The sequence below is a fragment of the Halichoerus grypus genome, chromosome 2 (assembly GCF_964656455.1).
Source record: "Halichoerus grypus chromosome 2, mHalGry1.hap1.1, whole genome shotgun sequence".
In the NCBI taxonomy this organism is placed as follows: Eukaryota; Metazoa; Chordata; class Mammalia; order Carnivora; family Phocidae; genus Halichoerus; species Halichoerus grypus.
Window position 1 is genome coordinate 209,198,409 of NC_135713.1, and position 13,600 is coordinate 209,212,008.

At 47.9% G+C, this 13,600-nt stretch overlaps 2 protein-coding genes across 4 annotated transcripts in view; one reads left to right on the plus strand and one right to left on the minus strand.

The window, feature by feature from the left end:
* Positions 1 to 13,600, plus strand: part of TBCD (tubulin folding cofactor D) — a 155,503-nt gene that overhangs the window by 45,411 nt on the left and 96,492 nt on the right. The window lies entirely within an intron of this gene.
* On the minus strand, positions 5,329 to 7,791 carry ZNF750 (zinc finger protein 750). The gene is made up of 2 exons (XM_036092886.2): positions 6,353 to 7,791; positions 5,329 to 6,212 (listed from the first exon to the last, which is right to left on the minus strand). The coding sequence occupies exons 1-2, from the start codon at positions 7,789 to 7,791 to the stop codon at positions 5,507 to 5,509; spliced, it is 2,145 nt and encodes a 714-aa protein (XP_035948779.1). The 3' UTR covers positions 5,329 to 5,506.

Consider the following 13,600-nt stretch of genomic DNA (forward strand, 5'->3'; position numbering starts at 1 on the left):
TTAATGTCTTTATTTTTATTTATTTATTTTTTTAAAGATTTTATTTATTTATTTGACAGAGAGAGACACAGTGAGAGAAGGAACACAAGCAGGGGGAGCGGGAGAGGGAGAAGCAGGCTTCCCTGCGGAGCAGGGAGCCTGATGCGGGGCTCGATCCCAAGACCCTGGGATCATGACCTGAGCCGAAGGCAGATGCCCAACGACTGAGCCATCCAGGCGCACCTGCTACAAACATTTGTGTGCAAGCTTTTGTGTGGACATGTGATTCTAGTTCTCTTGGGTCTCTATTGCTGGGTCATGTGGTAACTCTGACTTTTTGAGGAGCTGCCAAATTGTTTTCCAAAATGGTAGTAACATTTACATTTCCACCAGCAGCGTGTGTGAGGGTTCCAGTCTCTCCACATCCTCCCCAATGCTTGTTTTTCTCTTAGTGGGTGTGAAGTGGTATCTCATTGTGTCTCTAATTTGCATTTCCGTGACTGACTAATCATGTTGAGCATCTTTTCATGTTCTTGTTGGCCATTTGGAGATCTTTGCTGGAGAAACGTCTGTTCAAATCCTTTGCTCATTTAAAAAATTGGCCTGTCTTGTTGTTGTTGCTGTGAGTTCTTTATGATTCTGGATTTAAGTCTCTCACCAGGTACAGGATCTGCAGTATTTTCCCCCATTCCATGGTTGTTGTTTCACTTTCTGGTTGGTGTCATTTGCACCGAAGTCCTGCATTTTGATTAAACCCAGCTCAGCAGTCTTCTTTGAGTGTGTCACAGACAAGGTGAAATCCCTGCCTGGGTGGTTCCAACTCCAGTTTAACTTGAAGGACATAGAGCCTTTTCTCTGCTTTTTGTGCCTGAGACTGACTGATATGCATGTGCCCGTCATAACTTATGATGTTGAGGTTCCCATCGGTCACTAGCTGCTGGTGTGAGAAAATGTGGGTGTTGGTGTCATGAGTGAGAAGTGTCAAGCTGTTGCTTAAAATCTAGAAGATGTAACGTGTGGCCTTGACTGGCTGGCTGCCTGCCTCCAGACTGGTGGTATCTTCCATGTGCGCTGAACCCTCTTGCAGGCCCTTGCTGTGCCCGGCAGGGTCTCAGGGAGCTGTGTTGTCTCCTGCCTGGGAAGGACGGTGCCAGGCCTGGGGAACAGTGATTTTGTCTTGGCGCAGGCTCTGGAGGTGACTGGGGCTAATGTTTGTTTCTTTATCTTCTTTTCTTGCTCCTCAGACTGGATAATGCCAATTGCCCTGTCTTCAAGTTCACTGATTCTTTCTTCCACTTGCTCAAATCTGCTGTTGTACAGCTCGCTTAAAGTTTTCATGTCTGTTACTGTGTTTTTCAGTTTCAGAAGTTCTATATGGTCTCTTTGTAGTTTCTTTTTTTTATTGACATTCCGTGTTTGTTCGGATATTGTTTTCTTGGTTTCCTTTAGCTCTTTGAGCATGTCTTAGAGAGTTGATTTAAGTCTTTGATTTTAGTACAATGTCTGGGCTTCCTCTGGGACAATTCCTCTGCTTTTCTTTTTTTCCTTTGAAATATATGTGTACTTTCCTCTTTCTTTGTATGCTTTGTAGTTTTTTGTTGGAAACTGACATTTTGAATACTATAATGCGGTAACTCTGGAAATCAGGTTTTCACCCGCCCCCAGGGGTTTGCTCTTGTTGCTTATTGAAGGTGATCGTTGTCCATTTAGTGACTTCTTCCAGTTTGTTTGCAACGACTGTATTCCTTGTTGTGTCTGGTCACTCAAGTCTTGGTTCCATTACATCTGCAGACAGCCAGTGACCTAACAGATTTCCTTAAGTGCTGAAATTTTGTAGGTTCTTTCTTCACTAAGCACTCTCCTGGTTTCTGTAAGTTTTTGATGAGATTTCAGAGTTCTGAATAAGTTGAGTCTGTCAGTTTTGCTGGCTTAATAGTTATTTTGGTGGAGGGACCGATCTGTGGAGTTCCCTACTTTGCCATATTCTGTGACATCATCCAAAAACGAGCATTTGACTAGTGTTGCAGCATTAGTCTGGGTCCTCTGAGCAGAAACAGATGCTGAGACAGGATTAAATGTGCAGAGATTTTATTAGAGAAGTGCCGATGAGAGAAAACAGGAAGGCTGGCAGAGTCACTTTCTGGCCCCGGGTGCTGTGGGGTGGGGGTGGGGCTGGGGTCCTCGAGCCAAAGTCAGCCACAGAGGCGGTCCTGTGTCCCCCGTGGGGCCCGGAGTCTACCTGCGTTGGTGGATGGGGCCTGGCTGTGACTGCAGCTCAGTGGTTGCAGAGGGCCGACCTCTCCTGACCTTGTCACTCCCCACAGGCCTGTGTACCTGTTCCCAAGGGAGCAGCTGGGCCCTGGGAGGGGTTGCTTTCTCCAGGGTTCCTGACACAGTGCTGGCACCTTCCTGTTCTGAGGACCACATGCCTCACCGATTTTAACCTTTGGACACTCCAGTCTGTAAGAAAAGTGAATCAGGGATGCCCGGATGGCTCAGTCGGAAGAATGTGCAACTCTTGATCTCGGGGTTGTGAGTTTGAGCCTCACATTGGGTATAGGGATTGCTTAAAAATAAATAAAAAATTAAAAAAAAAAAAAAGAAAGTGAAGTGAATACCATGAGACCTCTTTGACTTAGTATGTGAAGTAGTTGTTTTGCCCTTCTGAATTAAAGTGCTGTTCTCCTTGATGAATATGTGTGTGCTTCATTTCACACCCACACATGCCCTCTTTCCCCATGGAGTGTGGCGTTGTGGTGAAGGTTAGAGCTGGTGGTGGGGGCAGACTGCCAGGGGCTGCTGGGAAGGCTCTTCAGAAGGGTTGTTGTCAGCATTTTGTTTTCCTCTTCAGTACGAATTCAAGGACCCCTTTAGCTTTATTGAGATACAGTTCACCTAACATGCAGTTTACCTATATAAGATATGTGATTTAATGGTTTTGGTATATTATTTTTAAAGAACATTATAGAACGTAAGTAACATAAACATTTGCCTTGCTGACAGTTTTTAAGTGTACAATTCAGTGGTATCAACCACATTTACAGTTTGTACAACCATTATCACTGTTTCTGAAAACTTTTCATCATCCTGAACAGAAACCGTGTCCCCATTAAGCTCCCCTCTCCCCTCCCCTGCAGTACCTGATAACCACGCCTCTGTCGGCCTCTGAATTTGCCTGTTGTAGGTGCCTCGCACAGGTGGATCTGTACAAGGTTTGTCCTTTTGTGTCTGGCTTATTTCACTGAGCAAGAGGTCTTCAGGGTTAATTCATGCCATAGCACATGTCAGAACTTTATTCCTTTGTATGGCTAATATTCCATCGTGTGGATATTCCACATTTTATCTGTCTGTTCATCTGTCAGTGGATGCTTGTGTTGCTTTCATCTTTTGACTTGTGAATAATGTTGCTCTGAATATTGGTGTACACATATCCGTTTGAGTTTTTGTTTTTACTTCTTTGGTGTGTATACTTAGGAGTGGAATGGCTGGGTCATAGGGAGATAATTCTATATTTAACTTTTTGAGGGTTTATTACTTTTTATATGTAAAGGTTAAAAACTAAGAGCTCATAAGTTGGGTCACAAGTAAATACAGAAAGGTAGTATAGTTAAAAAATCAGCAAGACTGTTTTTTTGTTACAAAGATCTAGGACTCCATGTACTTTATAAATTATAATTATTATTATTTAGAGAGACAGGAGAGAGAGCGTGGGGTGGGGGAGGGGCAGAGGGAGAGGGAGAGAGAGAATCTCAAGCAGACTCCTCGCTGAGTGTGGAGCTGACACGGGGCTCAGTCTCATGACCCTGAGATCATGACCTGAGCCAAAATCAAGAGTCTGATGCTTAACCAACTGAGCCACCCAGGCGCCTTCTATTGTGCTTTTAGAGACAGATCTGAAGGGCCTGCCGGGGTCTGCGTGGCTGTCTGTGATGGTGAGCTCTGGGGGATTCAGTGAGGAGGGGCAGTCGTGGTGCTGCAGGCACCCACAGCTGCACAGCGGGACTCTGCAAGTGGTAAGGGCCTCTCCTTCCCCGAGAGCTCCGAGCTGTGCGTCTCCTCTCATGATGCACTGTTGCAGGGGGGCTGGACCGTCGTGAACTGTCCCTGCTTCCTCTTCTTACCACTTAGGATGATGCAGCTATAAAACAGTGGTCTCAGAATCTTTGGGCCCTTGACACGGAAGGTCTGTGTTGTTGTGTGTAAAGCACGAGGCGAGAGCTTGTCTGTAGGGTGCCCCTGATGTATGGTTTTGCTTCTGCAGGATGGTTGACTTGCCGGAAAGCAGGGGTATCCTACTTTTGTTCTTTGTCAAAACATTTTGGTGTACGCAAATGAAAGAGCCCTGGCATGCTAGTGAAGGAAGTGCGCGTGTTCCTCGGGTTTGTGTTGTAACCCTAGATGTTTTGGGTTAACGGCGTGTGGTTGTCTGAAGGCACGGCTCAGCACTGCACGGCTGTGCCCACTGGCCCTTTGTCACCTCAGGTGACATGTCGGAGGACAGGGGCCCTCTGGAGAGGTGGGAGGAAGGGGTCCTGTGGAAACGTCCACCGCTCTCGTGTCCCGGGCCTTCACGGTATGGGTTGTTGATGGCACGTCTGTGGGCCATCAGGAGGCAGTTGTAGGAACTGAGACCTGGGGAGCCCCAGGTGGGTGCATGTGCCGGACTCGGTGGCCGCGTCGTGGCACCGCATACACAGGTGTGCTCACTCACACACGCACGGGCAGGTGCTCTCTTTCTGTTTCACTGCTGCCTCACCTTACTCCCTTTCTCATCGCCTTTGTTTGCTGTGGCAGACTAAAGCATCACACGGAGTTCATGTATTCTTAAAGTCACCTATGAGTTTATTGGAAAATTAGCGATATGTACATCATTTTAGAAAGTGGAAAGTGCGGCTGAATGAGTCAGGAAGTTCACCGTAGCGTCATGAGGAAGTGGAAGACACTAGCTACAGCTGCACCAGCAATGTGTTTTCCCTACTGGAGATAAATCATAAATAGCCTCTTGATGTTGTGTGTTATTCACTCGTAACAAATCACATCGTTTTTACATAGGGCACTTTAATGACAGTGCTGGAAATGTTTTCTCCTGGCACTTTTTTCAGTAATTGTTATTTACTTGAAAACACACAGTAGATTTGATAGCAAAACAGTTAAAGCAGTTTGTTTTAGTGCTAAGGTATTTATAAGAAAAGTATTTTTAAAAGCTTTCCTATAAGATGGCATACACCTAAAAGCTGTCTTTTAGTCTATGTATTCAGTGTGACATTTTACAAAAACAAAAGGCAGTGTTTAACTGCTCAGTTTTAAGAGTATGAGTCATTTAAATATTTTTACAACCAAAAGTAGAAGCATCTTTGAATATTCATGTTTAATATTTACAGAAACTGAACTGAAATTGCAGCTTCTTTTTCTTTCTTTTTTTTTTTTTTGAGAAGAAAAAGAAACTACATTGAGAAAGCGAAGGCGCCAGTGAAGATTTGCTGAACCTACTTTGGAAGGTGTGTCTGCAACCTGCGAGAGCCGGGCACTAGGACACCCGTGTTCTTTTCCGAAGAGTGAACACTCTGGCTGTGTCGCTCTGCTTTGTCTTCTTAGTTCCTTGCTGGGACTTCCCTGCATCCCTTGGACTTGTCCTCTTTTGCCCTCTGGGTCTGAGGTCACACTGAGCCTCCTGGCTTTCCGTGGCACTGAGAGTGGGTGCATCTTGTTGGCAGGTGGACTCCGGGGCCATGGGCTCCCCATCGCCCACCCGGACGTTCCCAGGGCTGTAGGCTGCCAGTTGGCAGAGGGCCACGGCCGCCGTCTGCTTCTGCTCATCGCTGCTGTCCACCGCTCTCGTGTCCCGGGCCTTCACGGTATGGGTTGTTGATGGCACGTCACCAGTGTCAAGGCCATTTTGGTTTGTCTGAGTGTGGTCTGGCCCATCTTCGGAACTTTCCGTCTCAGTGTTCTGAGCTGTGGTGGCAGGTCCTGCCTCTTGCAGTGGGTTGTGGAAGGAGGGTCTCGGAGTCAGGGCATTGCAGGGGTCTTTCACCGAGAGATTAAGAGGCATGTCCTGCAGCTCTGCAAAGTCCTTGTACACAGGGCTGTGCGTGGCTGGTTTAACCTCAGGTTTCTTGGAGAGGTTCAGCGGAGCTGTCCTGGAGCCGTCCTCTGGGCTGGAAGGGGTGGCCTCTGTGCCATGAGAGGCACTTCCTGTCTCAGCTGGAGCATCTCCGTTCATGGCGTCAAGACTGGAAGAGGGAAAGAGAGGCCTTAGTAGGAACCTTGCTTAGAAAAGCTACTGTCTAAGGCATTTTGAGCATGTATGAGCTTGGCTAATTGAGCACAACCAGACACATGCTTTGGAGATTTTGAAAATGAAATTTCTTACCTTTTTGGAGACTCGTCTCTGTTTTCCAGAGCTTGGGAATGTGGGCACTCGGTGCTTTTCTTGACAGGCTTGAAGGCTGTCAGGCTGTGTTCGGGCTGATGGAGCCTTCCCAGGGAGCTGGAGGCTGGCTTGTCTGAGAGGCCGCACAGCCCGGCACATGGCTGACTTGTCTGTGTGAAGTTGGTGGGACTCGGCCTTCCTGGGGAGCCTGTGGCTGCGCTGCCTGCTCGAGGGCTCATTTTGGTTCCCTCTGTGTCCCTCTGCTCATCTTTGGAGGAATCTTTAGCATCGGGAGTTGGGCTCTCCTTCTCAAACTCGGTGTGTTTTTTGTGGGTGCTGGAAGGACTTGACTTGGAGGGACTCAAGGCCGGGTAGAGCAGGGCAGCTTCTTCCAGTAGGTGGGAGCTTTGATCTCTGGAAATACCCGAGACGGGTGGGAGTCTGAGACTGTAGGAGGAGAACGCAGACTCTGGTCTGTAAAACCCATAAGGGATTGGCAGGTTGGAATGGTACTGCTGAAAGAACCTGTAATGGTCATATGCCGAGGGGGGGTTCAGGTGCTTCGGGACTGGCCCCGGGGGAGGCAGCAAGTGCCTCTGGTCTTGGGCCCCATAGACGGACAGCAGGGGGGCATCACACTCGGGTGAGTTCCCAGAAAGCAGGTAGGGTGAGTAGATAGTGGCCAGTCCATGCTCTGTGTAAAAGTGCGGCGAGTACTCTGGGATCGCAGGGTGCACATAAGGGGAAATAGCACTAAACCCCTTTGTAGAAGGGATTTTGTGTGGGAACTCAGGCGGGAGGAAAGGCGAGCCAGCTTTCCATGGGTAGCTGGGAGCATGGAATGCAGACTTGGTGTGGAAGGAGGGGGCTTTGGCCGTGGGGTTGGGCAGTGCCAGCCCTTCGGGAGCCTCAGCGTGTTCTGGCCCTTTCAGTCTGTGCTCTCCCACCGGGACAAATGCCGAGGGCCGCACAATGCCTTCCAGAATGGGCTGGGTGGCCCTGCTGGCTTCTGAAGCTGGACTCAGGGGTGCTGCTTCCTCGTGGAGAGCAGGCTTCTGTCCTGGGCACCTGTGGGGCCCACGTGCCTGCAGTTCCAGGTTTTCCTTTGCGTCGTCCTTGGCAAGGCTTTGCTGGAGCTTGGCATCAAAGTGTGGGAGCCCGTTTGCGACAGGCTTGGCGGAGGTGGGCTTTGCTGCGGCATCTGGCTGATTGGTTTGCTTAGGGTCCAGAGAGTTGGATTTGGGGCACTTAGGGACGCGGTCCTGCTCTGACACTAAAGTGATGGAGTTTTTGCAGAGACCGTACTTCATGTGGTTGAAAAGGTGTGACTTTTCATTGCAAGTGAAAGGACACTGGAAACACTTATACTTAAAGGGCTTTCCTGGAGGCCTTGGGATGTAATGCGGCTTTTTTGGTTTTCGCTCTTTGAGAAGACTCATGTTCTTTCTTGTGGTGTAGGCGCTGGTGTTCTCGCTGGTCCAATCCCTGCTGGCTCCTGTCTAATTATGATCTGGCGGTTGCTACTTCTCCTTTGCTTCCTTTCCAGGTGCTCCTATTTGCAGACAGCTCCACGTGTTGTGGGTCTGACAGGGGAAGTCTTGCTCATTGGGGCTTGTGCTGCAACAGAGGAGCAGAGCCTTAGGGTCAGGACACTAGCCTGTTGGGTGGAGAAGGAGTAAGCCCGGCGTCATAACAGATCACCTGCAGGTACGGAGGGGTCACCATCCTCGTCAGTGCGAGGATGAGATGAACACCAGCTGCTCCCTACTTGTAACCTGGCCGCCAGCCCCCACGATGTTCCTGTTTCCTCAAGTCTGACCTGAAAGCGTTGTCCTGGGGCCAAGAAGAGTAGGGTATGCTAGTGTCAGCTCCGAGAACACCTGCAGTTCTTTGAGTTTTGGGAATCTTTGCCCTGTGACCTGAGGCCTCTGATGCCGGGAAGGTTGTAGACTGAGGCCAAGTGACTGTTGGGACCCCCTCCCCCCATCCATGTCCATGGAGTCTGTGGTGCTGGTCTGACTGCGCTGACCATGACTACGGGAGCCTGGTCTGTGTGTGACACTCACATTGCTTACTTAGAGCCGGGAAAGTCTGAGTGTGACACGGAGTCAGTGCTCCTTGACTGTCCTGTCCTGTTTAATCAGGTTGTGTTCTACCTGTTGGTACTTAGAAAAGAATATTTAAATATGCAGTCCCACCTTACTGCTTCCAAAATCAAATGAAAAGTCAGCTTTATCTGTAAGTAGCATTTATGCTGTCTCAAATACAAATATATAAGTGCTGTGTTTATGTTGACTCAGATGGTTTTGAGATGCTATCAAGGTGAGTTTCTGAGCCCTGTGAGGGACCGAACATTCTCCTTCGCTGCCGTGTTTCCACTGCCCACCTCATGAGCACTGTGGAATAAGTTCTTGCGCTCACCCCATGCCTGCCCGGCCAGCAAACACAGATGCGTGTGGACAGCTGAGAGCATGTCTGGCCCAGGGCATCTGCCTGCCTTTCCTGACCTTACCTCCAAATGGTGGTGCCTGTTTGAGAGATGGTTGGATCGTGGTAGGACACTATCCTAGCCTTACCCTTTAGGAAGTGGGCCGGGGGCCGTCCTTGGCAATGTCCTGGGCTGCAGGTGTCTCTGGCCTTCTATACCTTCCCCCAGGGCCCTCCTCTCCCTGATCCCTGCCCACTCCCAGGCTTAACCAGAGGTCTCAGCCTGGTTTCCTTCAGAGGCTGCTCTGCACACCCCTGGGGCACTCTCTCTGCCTCATAACCCGAAACTGAGAACAAAGACATGAGGCCTGGGAGGATCTCGCATGGCCCGGCGGCGTGGCTGGGTGCCCCGGACCAGCCCATGGAGTGACTGTGTCTAGGAGCAAGCGTGTGGGTGGGGAGGCTGGAGGGCAACGGGAGGCGTCAGGGCCCGCTCTTTCACTCAAGAGCTTCAGCTTCTAAATGTTTTCAAACAGCTTAAAAATAAAGTTAAAAGGAAATGATTTAACAAAACTGTTTTCAGATGTAGTTTTGCTTTAAGGACTGGGCAAATGAGGTCAGTCCTGAGGCCTCGTGGGATTTCATGGATAAAGCATCACCTTCTAGACCTTGGGTGGTTAGAACGTTCATCTGGAAAACAGCCTTTTAAAAATAGAGAAATACATATGGGAAATTGAAGAGACTTGTTTTCACAAAATAAAAGTTAAGTTTCTCTGAAATGCCTTTCCTTGCCATCCCACACACTGCGATGAGATCATCGGTGGGGGCAGGAGGGGTGGAAGCAGGTGGAGTTTGGGATTTCACTTGGATACCTTACATTTCTGAGAAAGCTCTCTGATTTTATTCTCAGCAAACTGGTTTCTCTACTCATTTATTCATATTCCTTAAAGACACAAAAAAAGCACTCCCCCCGCCCCCACTGACAAACTGCTCTATTATCATCCATTGTTTCCAAAGATGGATATTTACAAGAAGGGGTTTCTGCCCATGTCTGTGGCCCTTCTGTTGTGAGGAGTTTCTGCAGAGCAGTAGTGGTGAGGCCTGTATTTTGGGTGAGAAACGAGACTTTTGGCTGCCCTATGACCGTGACTGGAGGGGGGTGTGTCGCAGAGCCCTGGGCAGTGGGGGGGGGGGGTGGCGTGGTTCACTGGTTCACCCTGCCCCTGACCTCCTCTCCCACCCACTGCGTGGCTGCAGGGGCTGCAAGGCAGCGTCAGAACCCAGCATGTTCAACATGTAAGCATAGCTTTGCGTCTTTCTAAACTTCCCCTCTTATTAAAGGGAAAAATGTGAAATAACTCTTTATGAGTTCAGCCCATACCTTGGGGGGTAGGTATGCTCTGGGCTATAAAAGCACAATTTCCTTGCCGCCCGTCGGGAAGCGATTCCAGCCAACCCGGGCCAGCTAGATAAGTCAGCGGGCGTGTGCTGGCACGTCTCACCACGCTCCCTGGTTCTGAAGGCGTGAGAACCTCTGCAAGTCAGGTTCCCATGATTGTATAGGATATGTTATGGCAAAGATCCGAAAAGTGATTTCATCACTAGCTGGAAGCATCATGATCAAAATGATGACAGTTGCAAAACTTTATCAAGTGTGAACCCAGAGTCTAGCGATACCGAGACTGGACACAGATAGACCACCACCAGCATCCCAAACCCCGGAGCTCAGATGAATGAAAAATTCCCTCAGGATTTAGGAGAATGATTCAGATGGGTTAAATAATGATGTGTTAGTTTTAGAAGCAGTTTTGTTTAGCGCTGCTGATACTTTTAGGCAAACACATAAATTTATCAAACATTTATAGGAGGCAAGTTATATTTAAGTTATCTTAGTGTCACCTAGAAGAATAATTTGGGTAATAATTGGTTTTATGTTAATATATACTTTTTTCAATCAAGTGATGTTGTGTGTAAAGTTCTGGTCTGAATTTTTGTTCTTTGTTCAGTTAGCATACAAGGACAGTAAATAGGTTCTCCGGGGATCACGCCGGTGCCCTAGGAGGTGAGAGTATTCCAGGGCTGACCTGTGGGAAGGGAAGCCTGCGCTGGGCTCACAGGGGCAGTAGTGTTAGTAACTATGGGTAAACTGACCTCTCAGGGTTGCACAATTCACTAATTAAAACAAGGGAGCACAGCTGCTTCAGATGCCGATGGAGACGGGCGTATTCACTTGGTCATAAAAAGGCAGTAATGTCAGAGACATAAGTGGGATAAAATTGAGGCTATGGTAAGCTTTCGAAGGGAACAGCCTACATAGCATGATGTCAGTCTGCGAGTTCTCCTGTGAGGGTTACCAGGGTGAAGGAACTCGACCTGACTGCCCGGGACCTTATCAGTCTCGCCCTCTTTAGGGACACGGTTTGTGACAGTCTCTGCCAGGCCAGTTTGTATCCGCTGGGCTTGGTGCTTGCTGGCAGCTGCTGGTGTTAAATATTCCCCAAAAAGGGTATTGTTGCCAAAACAACACAATCGAGAACTTTAACTGTTTGTAGTAGGTTTGGATTTGCATTGAGAGGTGAGGTTTTTCTAAAGGTGCTGAGAGGTGTTTCACATAGCCTTTTCCTGGAGACGGTATGTGTCTTTCTTAGTTAATCTGTATCTGGAGAGCTGCTAATAATGCAGGACCCCTTTGATTTGGCTTTTGCTCGAGAACTGCAGTGTTAGCACGTTTTAAAGTTCAGATGTTAGCTTGGTCGTCCAAGGAGGTTTGTGTGTCACAATGTTGTTTACTCTTGATCAGCAGGAAGTGCTGGGAGCTGCTCCTCACGCACCTTCCCTCCCTCCCCGTCAGGGTCAGAGTGGCTGTCACTGAAATGCGGGGTCGCGTCTGTCCTCTGCCTGCCTCTGTGACATCCTTCTTGGAGTCCTGTCAGGCTAAGCGGCCCGTGTACACAGCGTCCACACCGAAGGGGAGAGACCTTGGGGGTGGTGACTTAAAGCCACACACAGGGCCCTGTGTGAACTTCCAGAGGTTTTCCTATTTTATTTAAAGATGCCCCTTTTGTGACATCAAGCATTTTAAACATCTGCTTGTATTGAACTGATGTACTTTTTTGCCTTAGAAAGTGCCGGGAGCCGGCCCTGGCTGCCGCATTTCTCCTCCTGCGGGGCTCCTGCTCACAGGCCCGCCGGGCGTCTGGGCATAAGTGCCCACACAGCACTGTGAGCAACTTGTGGTTTCGGTTGGCCACAGGGTTTTGTTTGCTTGTTTTTGAAGTTCTAAATTGCCAATGCACTATCTTTCGATAGGTTCCTAAGTGTGGACAATTAATGTCGTTGCCAGTTGTTAAGATAAGAATAATAGTGGCTGGCATGGGGTTTAAAAAGTTTCTAAGGAATTTGAAATCCAAAAAACAGACAAGAGAAAAAGATTTTTTTTGTAACTTTGATAGGACACAATAGAGGTAATTATAGCTTAGCTTTATAGGACACTGCTGTGACGGGCTGGCTAAGTATGCTTGTCATGTGTGTTACCCTATGAACTGAACTAATGCTGTAATGGTCCCTTCGGTGCTGTCCGGCTGTCTGGCAGGGAGCCTCGTCAGGTAGAGCGTTTTGAAGGGCATGCTATAATTACAATATTGTGATGTGGCGTTATTGCATAACCCAAGGACACGCCATTGTCGCCTACCCACTGGGGTGTCGCAAGAACGAGATTTGTGAGTTTTACTCCAATTGAGCTTTTCCAGTGATTAACCGCCACTCCCTCCCAGACTCTTGGTTCTTTAAAATGAAGGATAAACTTCAGGACAACCATGACCTAGGGAGAAAGACAGTTTTCTAGAAGGGAGTTTAGAAGAAGGGAGCTGGAAAAACAACCAGGTCTCTTTCTAGTTTCAGCCAGAGATCCCAAGTTACAGACATACGCTCTCACTAGTAAATGTATGCAGCTTCAACGTTTGACAGCCTGTTCACCAGAGCCAGCCCCCCTCGGCATACCTGCCTCGTTTATCCCGAACAATACCAGTTTGAGACATTGGGAGGACTTTGTTAATGCAGAATAAAGATAATAAATGTAGACAGAATTTGCTTAAATAAAATCTGACTTTGGTCAGACTTGGCCATTTGGTCAATAATTGTTGTCGTAACAGGTTTATGAGAAACTTTGTAAGGGGAAAAAAACCCTTTTTGTATATTTAGGGATCCTCTTTGGTTTTCTTCCTTTTGTTTTGGTAAGCACATGTCAAGACAGTACTTATTTTAGGGGCGCCTGGGTGGCTCCGTCAGTGAAGCGTCTGCCTTCGGCTCAGGTCATGATCTCAGGGACCTGGGATTGAGCCCCGCATTGGGCTCCCTGCTCAGCGGGGAGCCTGCTTCTCCCTCTCCCTCTACAGCTCCCCCTGCTTGTGCTCTTTCTCTCTTTCTCTGTCAAATAAATAAAACCTTAAAAAAAAAAGACAGTACTTATTTTAAATTTCAGGAAGTTTTAAAATTAGCCTGTAAATTCAGCAATTGTCTAAACACATATGTATATATGTTTACATGTGTTTGTATATACATGATTTTTTAATGTTGAAATTTACTGTAGTTTTAAGGTAAGGAACAGATAAGCACATACGTTTGAGTTTTAGTTTAAATTTTATGTAGAAATGAGGACTTAATTTCCAAATAAACTTGTTCGTACTCTTAGAATAAAGTGTAAGCCTTATTGAAAGTTTTGTAATAATGGTCTCCTTTCCAGCGATGCACCTGCTGGTCCTGAGTAATCCTCAGAGAGTAGAGCAAGGCAGAGCAGACACCTGGCAGGTGGTTCACTGAACC

Excerpts from the sequence above, each read along its gene's own strand:
- ZNF750 (XM_036092886.2), bottom strand. The coding sequence starts at position 7,791 with ATGAGTCTTCTCAAAGAGCGAAAACCAAAAAAGCCGCATTACATCCCA. Across the intron at positions 6,213-6,352 it reads AGAGACGAGTCTCCAAAAAG|TCTTGACGCCATGAACGGAG; the intron begins GTAAGAAATTTC and ends TCCCTCTTCCAG.